This window comes from Ostrea edulis, chromosome 7, assembly GCF_947568905.1.
Source record: "Ostrea edulis chromosome 7, xbOstEdul1.1, whole genome shotgun sequence".
Lineage (NCBI taxonomy): Eukaryota > Metazoa > Mollusca > Bivalvia > Ostreida > Ostreidae > Ostrea > Ostrea edulis.
Window position 1 is genome coordinate 37,979,340 of NC_079170.1, and position 15,652 is coordinate 37,994,991.

At 34.4% G+C, this 15,652-nt stretch overlaps 1 protein-coding gene and 1 long non-coding RNA gene across 5 annotated transcripts; one reads left to right on the plus strand and one right to left on the minus strand.

Moving 5' to 3' along the window:
- Positions 1-2,665: 2,665 nt before the first annotated feature.
- On the minus strand, positions 2,666-5,934 carry LOC125656065 (uncharacterized). Its single transcript, XR_007363010.2, has 3 exons — positions 5,880-5,934; positions 4,009-4,174; positions 2,666-2,801 (listed from the first exon to the last, which is right to left on the minus strand). It is a non-coding gene; the product is annotated as an uncharacterized LOC125656065 (long non-coding RNA).
- Positions 5,935-6,053: 119 nt separating this feature from the next.
- On the plus strand, positions 6,054-14,275 carry LOC130046508 (tyrosine-protein phosphatase non-receptor type 7-like). Of its 4 annotated transcripts, none has more exons than XM_056144265.1 (12): positions 6,054-6,165; positions 8,180-8,260; positions 8,434-8,542; positions 8,952-9,192; positions 9,441-9,528; positions 10,344-10,420; positions 10,646-10,682; positions 10,874-10,974; positions 11,745-11,864; positions 12,072-12,217; positions 12,336-12,471; positions 13,954-14,275. In XM_056144265.1, exons 1-12 carry the CDS (start codon positions 6,054-6,056, stop codon positions 14,035-14,037), a joined length of 1,332 nt encoding a protein of 443 aa, XP_056000240.1. In that variant the 3' UTR covers positions 14,038-14,275. The 4 variants fall into 4 exon arrangements, with proteins under 4 accessions (XP_056000240.1, XP_056000239.1, XP_056000241.1 ...); XM_056144264.1 differs by having other exon boundaries at positions 12,336-12,467; XM_056144266.1 differs by having other exon boundaries at positions 12,336-12,422.
- Positions 14,276-15,652: the final 1,377 nt, after the last annotated feature.

A 15,652-nucleotide genomic window follows, 5' to 3' on the forward strand; every position in this document is an offset into this window, starting at 1 on the left:
TATTTGAGGAAGTAACTGTCTATGATGTTAAAAAGACTAGTATTTACTTTATCGTGAGGGATAGTCATGTAAAGTGTTAAATATTAATACGTTTCTATGTTGTTGATTTTTCGATTTCAAATTTGCTAAAATTTCTTTAGAATGTTTTAAAATCGTAATATGATTAACACCACTTCTGTTATATGTTTGGAACAGTACATTTGACGTTTCTCCATCATAGCTGTTAACATTATCGTCAGGAGCAGAAATAGGGGTTTGCTTGAACATCTGGTGCATCAAAATTGGTACCGTATAACTTTTACATTACGACCCCTAGGTCTAGGCCTCTGCTGATGAACTGTTAGTTCCCAAGGATATCTACAGCCCATTAGCTAAGTACCTCGTTACTAGCTTGAACATACGGATGTATATTTAATTGCTGTTATAAAATTTAGAAATTCATTTCAAAATTAAGGATTATCTCCCTCATGCATAGCTCTTATCCTTGGACGAATTTGGCTCCAGTTTTGGCACTCTAGTTCTCCTTTTAGCTCTTACAAGTTTATTGTTATTTCGAATTTCCTAAATTTGGACTTGCGCATCACTAAAGAGACATTATTTGTCGAAATGCGCATCTGGTGCATCAAAATTGGTACCGTATAAGTTTTATATTTAATGGATCCAGAAATATATCATTGTAATGGTATCGGTTCTTGTGAAGTTTGGAAATCTATTATACATGTAGGTACGTAACTTATATTCATCCACCCATATACTGGTATATCAAATGTGTCTATAGCAAAACGTGAAGCATGATTTTGTAAAAATACGGCTTTTGAAAGGGCGGTTGGAGTATCAGTACGATTACAAAATTTGAAATTAATGCGAAATTGATTTAAAATAGAGCTATATTAATGTTGTAAGAATTTGTGTAATCTATAGAATTGGTGTGATTGCTGTCCATGATCTTCACGCTTCCAATTTGGTACTCTTTGACACTAAATTTCCACCTCATAATTACCTTAGTTTACGTTATCTGTATGAACACTACTCATATCATTACACATTTCATAATTATCCAATTATCTTCAAAGTACAAATTTTTTACATTATAAATTAGAAGTATTTGACCACAGTCGACTCCGTTGATGAAAACATCTATAACGTCTTATTACTGATAAAGTAAATATATGGGCTCGGTAGAACAGTCACTGGATCCTGCGAGGTTTTGTGAAGTGTTTGAATCCAGTATACAGGTAGGTATAGTATCTGATATACATGCATCCCCTTGTCTGGGATATCAAATGTATTTGAATTGAATGATTTCGTCTTTGAATGGAAACTTAGAGTATATGTTCAATGACCAGATGTGGAATTAAACCAAGATTATACGAGATACTTTATCAGTTTTAACTACGGATTACTCCATTTATCTAATCAAGATATGGGACTTACGGCGGGTGTAAGCGATTGAAAGGGGATGGTGACTCCTCCTAGCCATCTGAATTTAAATTTCTTAACTTCATGTATGCGTCATATTTGTGTATGGGAAAGTGATCAATCTCATATGAGATAGACACGTATTTGAGTTTTCATTCAACAAATTCAAAAGTATATTATATACCTACTGTCAATTTTCATATCTTTGAATTTTCTATTTTGATTTATCAATGCCTAAAGAACAATTGTATGTTTCATACAGCTATGGCATATCTAGAATCCGCGTTTTCCCTACTCTTAGTTTTATATTCCATTTATGAGTTATGGGTTTATCACTATTCCTTATCTTCAGCTGTTAATGATGGATTAGAAGAGGAAAATTAAAGTACTTTGAATTTATATCAGTAATGAAATTTTGAGGCGGACGGAAGTTTGATTAGCATTATCAAAGTGTCATTAGAAAACAAGGGGAAATATTCCTTCATAATCGCGCGTATCAAAGGTTTTCTTTCCTGAGGAAATGCCGATGCCGTTCAATATTTCATTTCATTTTATGGTTGTGTGTGAGTATCACGAAAATCATGTTGACTTTTAAGCTCTACTACTTATGGATTATATATTTCTATGTAACTTTCCTCAATGGATTACTAGGTAAGTAATCATCTTCAAATCAGTTTAGTCAATTCATCTCCGATAACTTTCCAAAAAGAAAGAGCCTAGTATGAATACGGTAGATATAAAAAATGTGAAAAAGCCAATGGAAACAATTTATTTCATGATGCACAGAAATGCTTTATTATTTTGTTTGTGAAAGTCGTAAGAAAACCAAACGAAGTATTGGGTCAATAACAGAAATGCATACATTTTAACAGGAAATTAATTCGTTTTCCACTTGCTAGGCCTTGCACATTTAATTTAAATGACAACTGACACTTACTTATCCAATGCAAATCCTCTTTGGTTTAGGGTAATGTGTAAAGCGAATTGTACTTTTATATTTCAAGGTTTTCCAGAAAGCTTGGTTGGAAACGCTTTTCTTTCTTTTTTAACGATCGCATTTCTCGACATATCGTTTTAATAGACATATTGCGATCATTCATCGTGAAGACTGGGGATATCTCTCATCTCTATAACCGAAATTTTATAGTGTTAATTTCCATGGTCTCTGGTATATATTCCCAGCTATTTGCACCATACTTTACAATTCTCAAGCACAATTTCAGTTCTTTCATACATATTTAGGATCCTCGCCATCATTTGTGTGTAAAGAAGCTCAGCAGTCGTCTACCAACGGATCTTTTAATGCCAATCTTGGATGCGATGAAGACATTAATACCTTCTCTCTGACCAATGATAGGATTAACCAGTCGTGGTCTGTTGAACTGGAAAACACTGATATCATTAAATATTTCTTTGTCATCGTTGGTACTGGTAATAACAATTTCATACTTTTTCTCCATTTCGCCAGTATTATTCAATCAATATATCGTTCTAAGATTATATAGGTTTTTTTTCTATTTTCTAAAGCGGAATATCAAATGTATGTTGTACATAGTGATGGTATACAGTCTTCGAAGCATATGTGTATACCAGAAGGAAGTAATCGAAAATCATATCAACAATTGATGACATGTGAATATCCTAATGTTGTCACTTGGAAGAGGAATAGAATTATTATTCGTCAAATAGGAAATGGACCATTGAAACTATTTGAAGTTAAACCTTTCGGTAAATATGGAGGGATAGAATCCTAATTTACGTAGAGATACCATCCTCTATGTGTATCATTCATTTTTTCTTCTTACTATCTCTACATAAATCATGATTTTATCATAATATTAACGAACGTTTTGATTGATATATATTGTCTAAATGATAACGAATACTTCATAAATTCAATGACAAAAAGCGTAAATTTTATTTCCTTATGCTTCATTATCTTCCCATCTTCATTTAGGATTTTCTCGTTTAAGTAAAACAATGATACTAAATCATACGGATTTTTTGGAACCAATTTCCAAAGCCTTAGATGGGGACATAGTCACATATTACAATTCAAACGAAGATGACCAGGCATCTTGGTTCCTGAAACTGGATAAAAACTATCTGATGAAATGGATACTCGTATCAATCAGAGGAGGTATATTTTTGATAAGTCATTATGATTTAACAAGATCAATACCGATAATATTCACGGCGCATGTGACCGGTCAACACCTAGGCACCTGATCACACATCTGGTGTTTCCGGGATCCATGTTTACCCTAATATCCTTTTCCGATCTTACTTGAGATTGATCACCACTCGTTATATCTAGGGATAATATTATCGGTGTAACTATTAGTGACCTATCATTCATTACCATCGTTAAATATCATTCTATATCAGGATACTGACAAACAAGTTCATGACACAACATTGTCATCAGTCTCGTTTAAAGTCAGCATTTTGAAACTTCTATGGTCATTTTAACGATATAGTTTACCAATCAAACCTGTCATTGGGTCAAATGCTGTCTGGCGTGGTTCATACCAAATATAAGGCCGTTTCTTACACACTAATCTTTTTACTACGGATTACTTAGTTTACCTCAACAAGAGGGCTCAAGGCAGGTGTATCCGGTCGACAGGGGATGTTTACTTCTCCTAGGCACCTGATCCCACCTTTTGTAATGTACAGGGGTTTGCGTTTGCCCAACTCTTGATTTTGTATTCTTTGTTGGATTTATAAAATGACCACTGTTCGTTATCTTCACCTGTCCATAAATTGAATTTGAAATATATCAATTTGATTAAATATCAACTTCTTGATTTCACAAGGTGTGCTTGATTAATTAAAAGGATAAACATTTTCAGAATATAATATAATGAAAAATGTGAAAATAGGTAAGCTCACTGCAGAGTGAAGAACTTTGATCAACCTCATAAATACCAGAAAGAAACCAAAGTTAAAGTAGGGCACACATGGACCCCTGCATATATCAGAGATGGGATCAGGTACATAGGAAGAGTGAGCAATTTTGATAGATCCAACGTAAAGCATACAGCTTGATAATGTGGTATGATGAAAGGTGAAAATAACGAACAGTGATCAATTTCATAACTCCTATTAACAATATAAAAAAGATGGTTGGGCAAACACGGACCCCTGTACACACCAGATGTGGGATCAGGTGCCTAGGAGGAGTAAGCATCCCCTGTCGACCGGTCACATCCGCCGTGAGCCCTATATCTTGATAAGATAAATGGAGTTATCCGTAGTCGAAATCAGTGTGCCAAGAAAGGCCTAACAATCGGCATGAAAAACGTCAGACAGCATTTCAGTCAATGATATGTTGTAATGGCAAACTAGATCGCAATAACGACCATACAATTTGCGAAATGCTGATTTTAAGCGAGACTGTTGGAACCCCTAAATATAAAATGAAAATATCCAAGCATGAAGAAAAAAGTGCGGAAAACCGAATATGTGAGTTAATTTTCTAAGTTTGAGGGTCATAACTGAGCAAAAAGACTTGATCTGTAATTATTTTTTGTCATGGTAAAACAACGTACCAAATAAAGGGCAAAGATAAGGAACAGTGATCAATTTCATAACTCCTATAAGGAATACAAAACAGAGAGTTGGGCAAACACGGACACCTGGGTATACCAGAGGTGGGATCTGGTGCCTAGGAGGAGTAAGCATCCCATGTAATATAAAGATGTGTATGTAGTCTGATAATTTTTATGTCAGGAACTATTTCCATTATGCCTATTAAAGGAATAATTTCGTCATTGTTGTCATAAAGATCTGAGCTATAGTTTACAAAAATTCATTCTTTTTATTAGCCTAACGTTGTTGATTATAATGTCATCAGTAAAACCTGCACTACACTCTTCAATGTATGATATCGTATTGATTTGAAAAATGATCTCTTATATCAGGGAATTATGACGTATACGTTAAAGATGGTGGCCAAACAACCAATCCGTCCACATTGTGTCGGAATTTCAGTTTTACTGGACCAAATTACTTAAAGAGAAACAACAAAGCTTTGGAATGCTACAGAGAAATGACAGGGGATACAATTGTAATAAAACGAAGAGATGATACATCAATGAGGATTTTTGAGGTGTACCCCATAAGTAAATATAATTCCATAATTACATCCGTCAAAACTTCTTTAGTGATATATCTTTGATGTTCTCCTCTATCATATTCATCGATCTAAATAATTAATGGGAAATTCAAGAGACCTTTCAATTTGACATCAATTGAAATTATACAAAGCATATCTTGGCACAACAATAAAATATATTTCGCTAGTTTATAGCAAATAATAGTAGCAAAATGATCTCTGAAAAACCGTGTTGATTATTAGAGATAAAATTCTATTATTCTATTTACAATTATTTTACGAAAATGTATGAAGGAGAAGATCAAAAACATAAAGCCTATCAAATTATTGTTTGTCTTACTGTGATGAAAATATCCTTTTAATTTGTCCTGAAAACCACTACGGACCAGACTGCGCTAAATGCAAAGCAGAGTGTATATCCTGTAGTCCTATAACTGGTGTATGTTACCAATGTCATGGGCCGTTCTACGGGGATTTCTGTCAGCACACATGCCCAGCAAACTGTTTGAACTCGATGTGTGACCAGGGGACAGGTATATGTGAAAATTGGAAAACAGAAATGGTTACAAACCAATCAGCGTCTGGCGAAGACACAACTATTACTCAGGAGATGGACGTCATACAAGGTATGTTCTAATATTTAATAATCAGCCTGATATCACCCTGTTAGCGTGTAGTAATTTTTTGAGTCACGAGATGGAGTTTATTGTTGCACGAGTATCATATTGATATTAGACATATCAAAGGCAAAGACAATGTTATTACAGATACCTTATCAAGCGTGTCATGAGTGTACTATGTTTTTGTTTTGTTTTGTTGCTTTGATTTGATGTGCTTGTGTATATCCATTCAGGTTTTGAATTGTGGAGAATCATGTCATTCGAACTTTTTAGGAGGTGTTGTGTACTAAATTCGTACTTAATTGACACCTGATGCTTGTCAGTTAAATATAAAAATGACGGTAACACTTGTTTTGACATAACTCTTTTTATTGAAGTCGTAAAAATAACACCTCTGGAAACGTTATTTTAGCATACATAAGTACATTGTGTGGTATTAGACACTCGATTAGGATATATTAAGCTACATCTGGTGATTTCTTTGGTTGGACTTGACAGCCGAATTGCGACAGTTTTGTGCGGAAATTCAGCTCGACATTTAACCAGCATTGAACACTGATAATGTATGTATATTGTAAGTTAGTAAATTGTTATTTATATATTTTGTTTTCAATAATTTGAAATAAATTGTTTAAATTTTTGAGTATATTTGTGATTAATTTCTTCTATTCAGAGCGTTTATTCGGATCCATAACAGTAGGATATATATGATTTATTACTGTTTGTTATATTTACCTTTTCAGCAATTGTTAGGCCTTCCTTTATATTTAATTTGACTACGGGTTAATCTGTTTACCTGACTACGATAAAGGACTTAAGGTGGACATAACTCGTCAACAGAGAAGAAGGCTTACTCCTTGGCCATTTCTTATTTTGATTCTTTTGTAGGATTGATGAGATTGATCACTGTTCGTTATATTCACTTGTTCACATGCTTAATTATATAAAATGAATTCATATTTGAGAAGCTAGTTCCAATTTGTGTTAATAATGAAAGCAACTATGATAACATATTTCATTAGGTTACATTGAACATGCGTTCTATAGACAATTTTTGAAATAAAAATCAATATATGCACCCAGGGGTGCATGAGCCGAGTTGCATGGGATACATTGTAAAGTCAGGAATGATGTGGCATATTTATAATTTTGAAGAACTAATTTTAGTTTTAAACTTTTCGAGTTACTGTTCAGAAACCATATTTGTCTAAAGTTTTCAATCTATTTTCAGTCACTATGACCTTGACCTTTGTCACTGTGACCTTGACCTTTGACTTTTTTCTCCAAAATAGGGGCCTTACTTTGCTGGTGTCCAACAATATATCCAAGTTTCATTTCATTCAAATTAAAAATTTTCGAGTTATCCTGAATTTTTTTTTTGGGGGGTAAATCTATTTTCGGTCATTGTGACCTTGACCTTTGACCTATTTTATCTAAAATAAATATAGGTCTTCATTACCTGGTACATAACAATAGCTTTAAGTATCATTTGATTCAGATTTAACCTTCCTGAGTTATCATCCGGAAACTAAATATTTCTGAAATTTTCATTCTATATTCGGTCACTGTGACCTCGACCTTTGACCATTTTTCTCTATAATGAACAGGAGTCGTTCTTTCCTGGTACCCAACAATATATCAAAGTTTCATTTGATTCGGATTTACACTTTTTGATTAGATTGTAAACTTTTCGAGTTGTGATCCAGAAACCATTTGTTGACGCCCAACCGCCCATCCGCCCGCCGGTCCGCATCACCAAACCCATAGCCGAGTTCAAATTCGTTGCAACTCGGCTAAAAATTACAAATCTTCAAGATGTATAGGACTTTTTGCTACAATTTATAGTATTTGGTTTCATTGAGCATTCAGTTCATGTACGGTTTCGTAAATGAATATTGTAAACTTCCATGCCTTTTGATCCTATACTTTCAACGGATCCACACCCCTGCGGTTTTCACTATACAAATATTAGTCAAATAATATAGTTTAAAAACAAATACTAAAAACTGGTAATTTTTAGATTGGAAAAAGCAAATTACTACACACAACATCGCCTCTGATGAAGAGACATATATTACTAAGGGAATTGACGTGAGACAAGGTATACTCTAACATCTTATAACCAGCATGACAATACTCTATTAGTATGCAGTGAATTGTTTGCTGAAGAATAGTATTACAATCCAGCATGCAGTATTGTACGTCGATATTATTTGGAAATGTATATGTTGTATGAGTAATGTGAAAATACATGGAAATAACTTATTTCTTCAGATGTTGGGTCCAACAGTGGAGATCAGACTCGATCCATCATTTTACTATCTGTTCTCGTGGTGTTGGCTGTGTTTTTGGTCTTTACTGTGGTTTTCTTCTTTAAAAAAGGGTAATCCTTTCACAGATTACCGAGCGATTTCAATAATTGATGTTTCATTGACAATGAAAAAAAAAAAAAGAAATATCCATAGACAACCTATTTAATTGTTGATTAAACTGACTCCATCATGTTGCGGCTGTATAATGAGTATGGGTTGTACAATTAAGTACATTTGCAAATCCTAATGGAGCAATGTGCATTGTTGAAGATTCCTTATTTTACGAGAATAGTTAACATCGCGAAATGAATCGTAGATGACAAGTCGTGAGAACATGGATTTGCGGGTTCTCTGTTGATGATGTGCAAATACATATTTCTCAGCAATATGTAGGAATATACCGTACATAGAATAATAATTCTGAATTGCTGTTTCTTGTCTTAAAATTTGTAAATTGCCTACCATTTGTGTTCTTTTAAGAGCGAAAACACAAAAAGTAAAAACAAATGAGGAAAATGTCTTTTCCGTGGAATTCCATCGAGTAGAATCAAGAACTGAATCCGAACTAGAGGAGATTCCCCAGAACGAGGTTGGCGATGTTGAGGATGAAATCATCACCGTAGAGTACAGTAATCTGACGTCACAAAGGGTCTCCGTTGATCAGTTCATCAGAGAATTACCAGAAAAAAGAAGCAACGGAATACTGGAGAAAGAATTCGATGTTTGTATTCAGTTTTATCATAAATTCAGTACTTTACCTATTCATCAAGGACTTACTAAGTCAACAAAGCATTTATAGCATATTTTCTGATAATGAGAAAAACACAAACCTATTTTCTCTTCATGAAAACATGTACAACACTCAATAAGTCGTACATGTATATTGTATCATTAAATGAATGAAATAAACTCTGATCTTTTTCCATCATACTGAATTTAATGTATTTGCATCTTTCTGGTTGATTATAGGAACTTCCTACTGGACTACTAGAGTCATATTCCAATGCTCTGAAGGCTTCCAGCAGAAAGGGGAACCGATACAAAGGAATTTATCCGTGTGAGTACACACTTAAGGACATGTGCGGCGTTTCTGACGTTTTCTTTGATCATTGTGATTATTAAAAAATAGATTCGAATTTCTAAAATTACATCTTGTATGAATCGCAATGTTTTTCGCAAGCAATCTTTAAAGGAAGCACTAACGTGCTTCATGAAGTATGTTGGTGGAAAACGTCCCAGTTCATGTCCTCGTGTATTTTCAGAACTGAAATTCTTTTCTTAAGTATTCGCCATTCTAATGTTAAGACTTGTTCAAATCTCACAGACATTTCTTCTCACGTTTCCAGTTTATAAACCAGAAATTTGTTAAGTACTCCTTTCTTACTCGTTATGTCATTTTAAGAACCTTCACGACATGCATGACAGTTCTGTGTTGTTTTTTCTAAAACATTTTCATTAATTTCTTCGATTTGAAGAATGCTTTTATGAATAGATAGATAAATAAATAAATAGATAGATAGATAGATAGATAGATAGATAGATAGATAGATATGTAGATAGATAGAAAGATATATAGATAGAAAGATATATATATATATATATATATATATAGAGAGAGAGAGAGAGAGAGAGAGAGAGAGAGAGAGAGAGAGAGAGAGAGAGAGAAACAGACAGATGGATGAACATCAGACTTGGTAGCTTAGTGATTAGATCAAAGGTTTGAGGTTTGATACCCGATTGTCCCAATGTATTTTATCTGTCTCTTTGCTACAGTAATGTACAATTATTCGACTTCCTGTGATATGTAATATCTGTCTTTACATATGTACTTGCAACAATCAGAAATTATTTCTATTGATTATCCTTTTTCAGATGATTATAATCGCGTGAAATTGATGAGAACATATGCAAATGAGAACGATGACTTTGTCAATGCATCTTACATACATGTAAGTATGTCATCACAATACTTACAAAATCACTAGACATCACTTGTAATATAATATGAATGAATAATTCCTAGATTTCGGATTGGCCGATAGCTACAACAACACTAGAGGCCATTTGTTATATTCCCTTGAATGGATTTCCCACGCACTAAATACCATCACAATCAAACAAACAAGGAATTTATATCTTTCAAGCGAGGTCAAATTTCAATGATTTATTTTCAGGGTTTCAACAAAGAGCGGGCGTACATAGCCGCACAAGGTAGACCCACTATTATAGAAAACACATTTACATTTTCAAAAACAAAACGAGTCACTGATGCAAACAATTGAATTCTTTAACCCTTATTGCTATTGGATGGATAAGAACTATTTTTAAGAAAACTCACATATTTGTGGTTGTTTCATCAAAATTGATTAAGAATATATCACTAAACCTTAAAACACACATAGGTCCTTTTAATCCCAAGACGTTGGATGATTTCTGGACGATGATCTGGCAGAATGACGTCACAAGGATCGTCATGCTGACCAATCTGTACGAAGGAGATAGGGTATCTGCTTTAGACTAAGTAGAATGACTATTTGAATGATTGGCGTTTTTATATTGGTTAAGATATGATCCGGATGGCAGAAAATCTTAATCAAAGACAACAAACGAATATCCAGAAAGAAAATATGTAGACTAGTATGTTATGGGGCAAAATGTCAATAACACAATTAAAGAAAAGCATTTGTTTACAATTAAAAAAAATCCCAACTCTCAGTCATATATATCCATAAAGCAGTGTCCGTTATTTGGTTACTGCTGAGCTGAATTCAGTCACAAGAATAAATCTTGTCATCACACCGTTGAAATATGAAATCCCAAATCAGTTTAGCACAGTTTAGAGTAATGTGAGGGTATGATTTAAACATTGCAGTTCTAACCACAAATTCTACAGTCTGTTTATATTAAAGCACAATTTTAGAATGCTCTGTTTTACAAAGCAAAATATGAAATTGGTCAGTAGTGAATGATCCCAAACATTTCGTTAGTCACTTTGTTAAAAGAGCCATTCATAAAAACTTACATTAGTTGATATCAATAAGCAATGATTGGATAATGAATACAGTACGCATGCACTTCATTACAATAGGCAGGAATAATACTGCTTAAATTTAAATCATTTTATCCGAATGCAGATAGGTAAAACTCAAGTTATGTCTCTAAAATTGGATAGTAACCCTATCAAACATATCTGTGTATTGTTTTTCTTTAAATCAAACACGCTAATAATCTAACCGTTTGCTCTCTTAAACAATTGAGGTCCACGTGTTTCAGATGAAGTGTCTGAAGTACTGGCCGGACACGGATCTGGACATCGGTCAATACACCATAATACTGGACAATGTGGATGTGTATGACCACTACGTGCTGCGATATATGGTTGTTCATTGTCAGGTGCTTCTTTCCTCTGTTTTCTACATCACATACCAAGGCGTATTGAACTTTAATCATTCTCTGACATGTGTTAAAACTGTTACAGTTAGCATACCTTATAATCAATCTCCATATCGCCATGTCGGACACATCCCTTTCTAACATTAACCTGTACTTGTATTCATTCTAAAATGTAACACTCTATATATGTACATAATTACACTGCAGGAAGAGGAGAAAAAGGTGACACAGTTTCACTTCACCACCTGGCCAGACAAATCCATCCCCGTTGATCCGACGTCACTTATTTATTTCCGTAACTTGGTCAGAAATGGACTCACTGCATCTGATGGACCGATAGTCGTTCATTGCAGGTATACGAATTAGGTGTGACCTATCATTGAAATGAGATTCTTACGTACAGTGTAGTTCATTATAAAACAGCTTCATACCAGGAAACACGTTATTATATCATTATTCTTGATCTTGTAGCGTTGGAATTGGGAAAACTGGAACATTCATTTCATTCGATTACCTCCTGGAAGAGGGCGCTGCAGAAGAAACAATTGATGTCAAGGGGTACATTGCTTCTTTAAGACAGCAGCGCGGAGGATCTGTGCAAACGTGTGTAAGGCCCATATATGTGTTGTCAATAACACATGATTCAGGGTATCCTAGCATTACCATTCCCAACGTTCAGATTAATCCGGTAACTTCAGTCTGAGTGCCGTTACACTACACTTATTTACATGTATTTGCCGTCTTCCGTCATATATTGCACGCTTTGTGTGTTGTTTGTCGTACATGTATGAAAGAAAAGAGTTAATACAACGATCAGTGATCAATCTCATATGAACTATCACGAAAACAACGTTTACAACAATGTAAATATGAACTCCAGAAAACTCCAGAGGTCGGACTATGTGCCCAGGGGGAAGTGATTATCTCCTACTGATAGTTCACACCGCCATTATTCCTATATTTCAATCAGTTAAAATCAGCATGTAAGGAACGACACAACAATTGGCGTGAAACACTTTGGCGATCATTCAACCCAACGATAGGTTGTATAAGCAAATGACATCGTTATAACGAGCTTTTATTTTTGAAACCGCTGATTTGAAGCCCATTAAAACTTATTGGTCTTTATACCCCCTATTTGAATATGATGCTGAACAAGCTGAAGTAATCCTGTTTATCATGAAGTTGAGTCGTCTGTTTGCCGTTAGCGTCTTTGGTTTATAAATATTGACATGTAAAATGAGAAGATAAATTTTGCCCCATAATAATGTAAAAGAGGTCAATTAGCAAAGGAGCACAATTTCCGTTCATGAAAGTTCCATGACACTGCTGGATGGAAGACTTCTACGACATCGTTCATGAGCAGACTTCTTCGACATCGTTCATGAGCAACTCCATGATTTTTTTTACATCAATTTCGTAGTATATGTGCGTAAAATTAGAGTACAGTTTAGCGAAGTAATATTTAGGATGACTGATCAAAGATTTTAATATTTCCATGTACCACTTTTACTAAGGAACACGGAAATATTACCGCTTCGGTCTATGATGGGAAAATAGCTAGTTTTTAATTCATTGTGGCTGATGATCATATACAGTGTTAAAAAGTCGTACGTTTTGATGATGATAATTTTTAAATAGTTATATTTATCAAAAAATTGACAATGCATCCTCGATTTACACCGCATCTCACATATGGTGTGGTACTTTACGTCTAATTCTTCTCTCTCACATTTGTTAATATTTTTCCTGACCAAACATAACTTAATGAAAACCTAAACCACAATTGCCGTGTGGGAACTCTGGATTGAAGAAGAAATTAATCATTCTTAATTATGATTGACCGTTTAGGCACTTAGATCTGAAGTCATAATGAAATTCTGATAATTTTTCTTTTCCTGTACTCAGAAAGATCCATACCTACATACATTTTCCGGTTTTGACTTTTTCCTTTTTATGACAAATATCTTTTGCTAGAGCTTTAATTTTGAGATTTAGAAAGATTTGAAGTAGGATATATATATATATATATATATATATATATATATATATATATATATATATATACATGTTCCTTGTATTATTTCAGGACCAGTACATTTTTCTTCATGAGTCACTTGTGGAAGGATTTTCAAACAGCAATGTTCACCATGGTTGTCTATCTGTGTTGTAACATCTGAGTGTACGAGAAAAATATTACCAACTTACACGCAAATAGTTTGCTTGATTTTCACATAAGGAAATATAAGTATGACAAGATTGATTCGATGTCACGTAACAGGAACATAAGAATACTAAAGTACATTTTATTCCTCGTGCATTGCTCATGTGTACATTCTATGCAGATTATTGTTTCATAGTATGATTTTTCTCATGTCTGTTTAAAATAAATCTCATTCCTAATCAGATAATTTAATTTTTTTTCATTTTACGAGACCACGTTTAAACTGTTACTCATTTTGACTGTGAATCGTACATTGACAGGAGAAACAGAGATTCACTAGGTTTTTTAAAATTCTTACGACGTACCCATGGCATTTGAATAGATCGTTGGAATTCAACTGAATCAAAAATACCTTGTTAATTTGAATGTAGATCTGATTTTTATGTACAGATGTCTAATTAAGAACACAACTAAAAGGATCCCTTTGTAAGAAAGGTAAAGATACCGAACTGTCTTCAATCTCAGAACTCCTATACGGAATACAAAATAGATAATTGGGAAGCAGCGACTTCTTGGTATACCAAAGGTCGGATCAGATTGTTATGAGGAGTAAGTATCACATGTCCGCTGGTCACACCCACCGTGAGCCTTACATCTTGATCACGTAAACGGAGTAATGCGTAGTGAAGATCAGTGTACCACGAACGGCCTATATATCGGTATGAAACACGTCAGACAGCACCTGACCCAATGGTAGGTTGCATTGGCAAACTAAATCATTATAGCGACCACAGACTTTGTAAAATGCTGACTTTAAACGAGACTGTTCAAACCCCACTAACATCAACTTGTTTGTCAGTAGCCTGTCCGATTTGAAAACTTATCATACTCAGAACAAGCTCTTGCGTATCCAATCAGTTGCGTGGTATAAACACCATATGCTGTAATATTGAAATATTGCTGTAAAGATATGGCAAGTTACGGATGAAGAAGCTGAAATCATCCCGTTTCTCATAAAGTTGAGTTGTTAGTTTAATGTTGATATCTCTTTTTGATAAACTATATCAGAGCGACGTAGAAGTGGGGATTCTGTAATGTCTTTTTTTCTGTTTCCTAGTATCGAATCGATATATGAATGAAAACGACATTCCTAATAGATGAAAAGTGAAGATGACGAATAGTGATCAATATCATAAATCCTACAAGCAATATGAAATAGGGAGTTGGGCAAACACGGTCCTCTGGACACACAAGAGGTAGGAACAGGTGTTTGGAGGAGTAAGCATCCCCTGTCAACCAATCACATCCGCCGTGAGCCCTATATCTTGATCAGGTAAACGTAGTTACCCTTAGTCCTAATCAGTGTGCCAAGAACGGCCTAAATATCGGTATGAAACATGTCAGACAACATTTGATCCGCTGATAAGTTGTATTGGCAAACTAGATCGTTATAACGACCATAGAATGTTCAAAATGCTGACTTTAAAGGAGACTATTGAACCCCTGTACCATTAACTTGTTTGTCAATAGTCTGCCTCAATTTAAAAACTGGCCATACGAAGAACAAGTTCGGGCTTATGGAACCAGTTGAGAGATATAAACACAATATGCAGGTGATAATGGA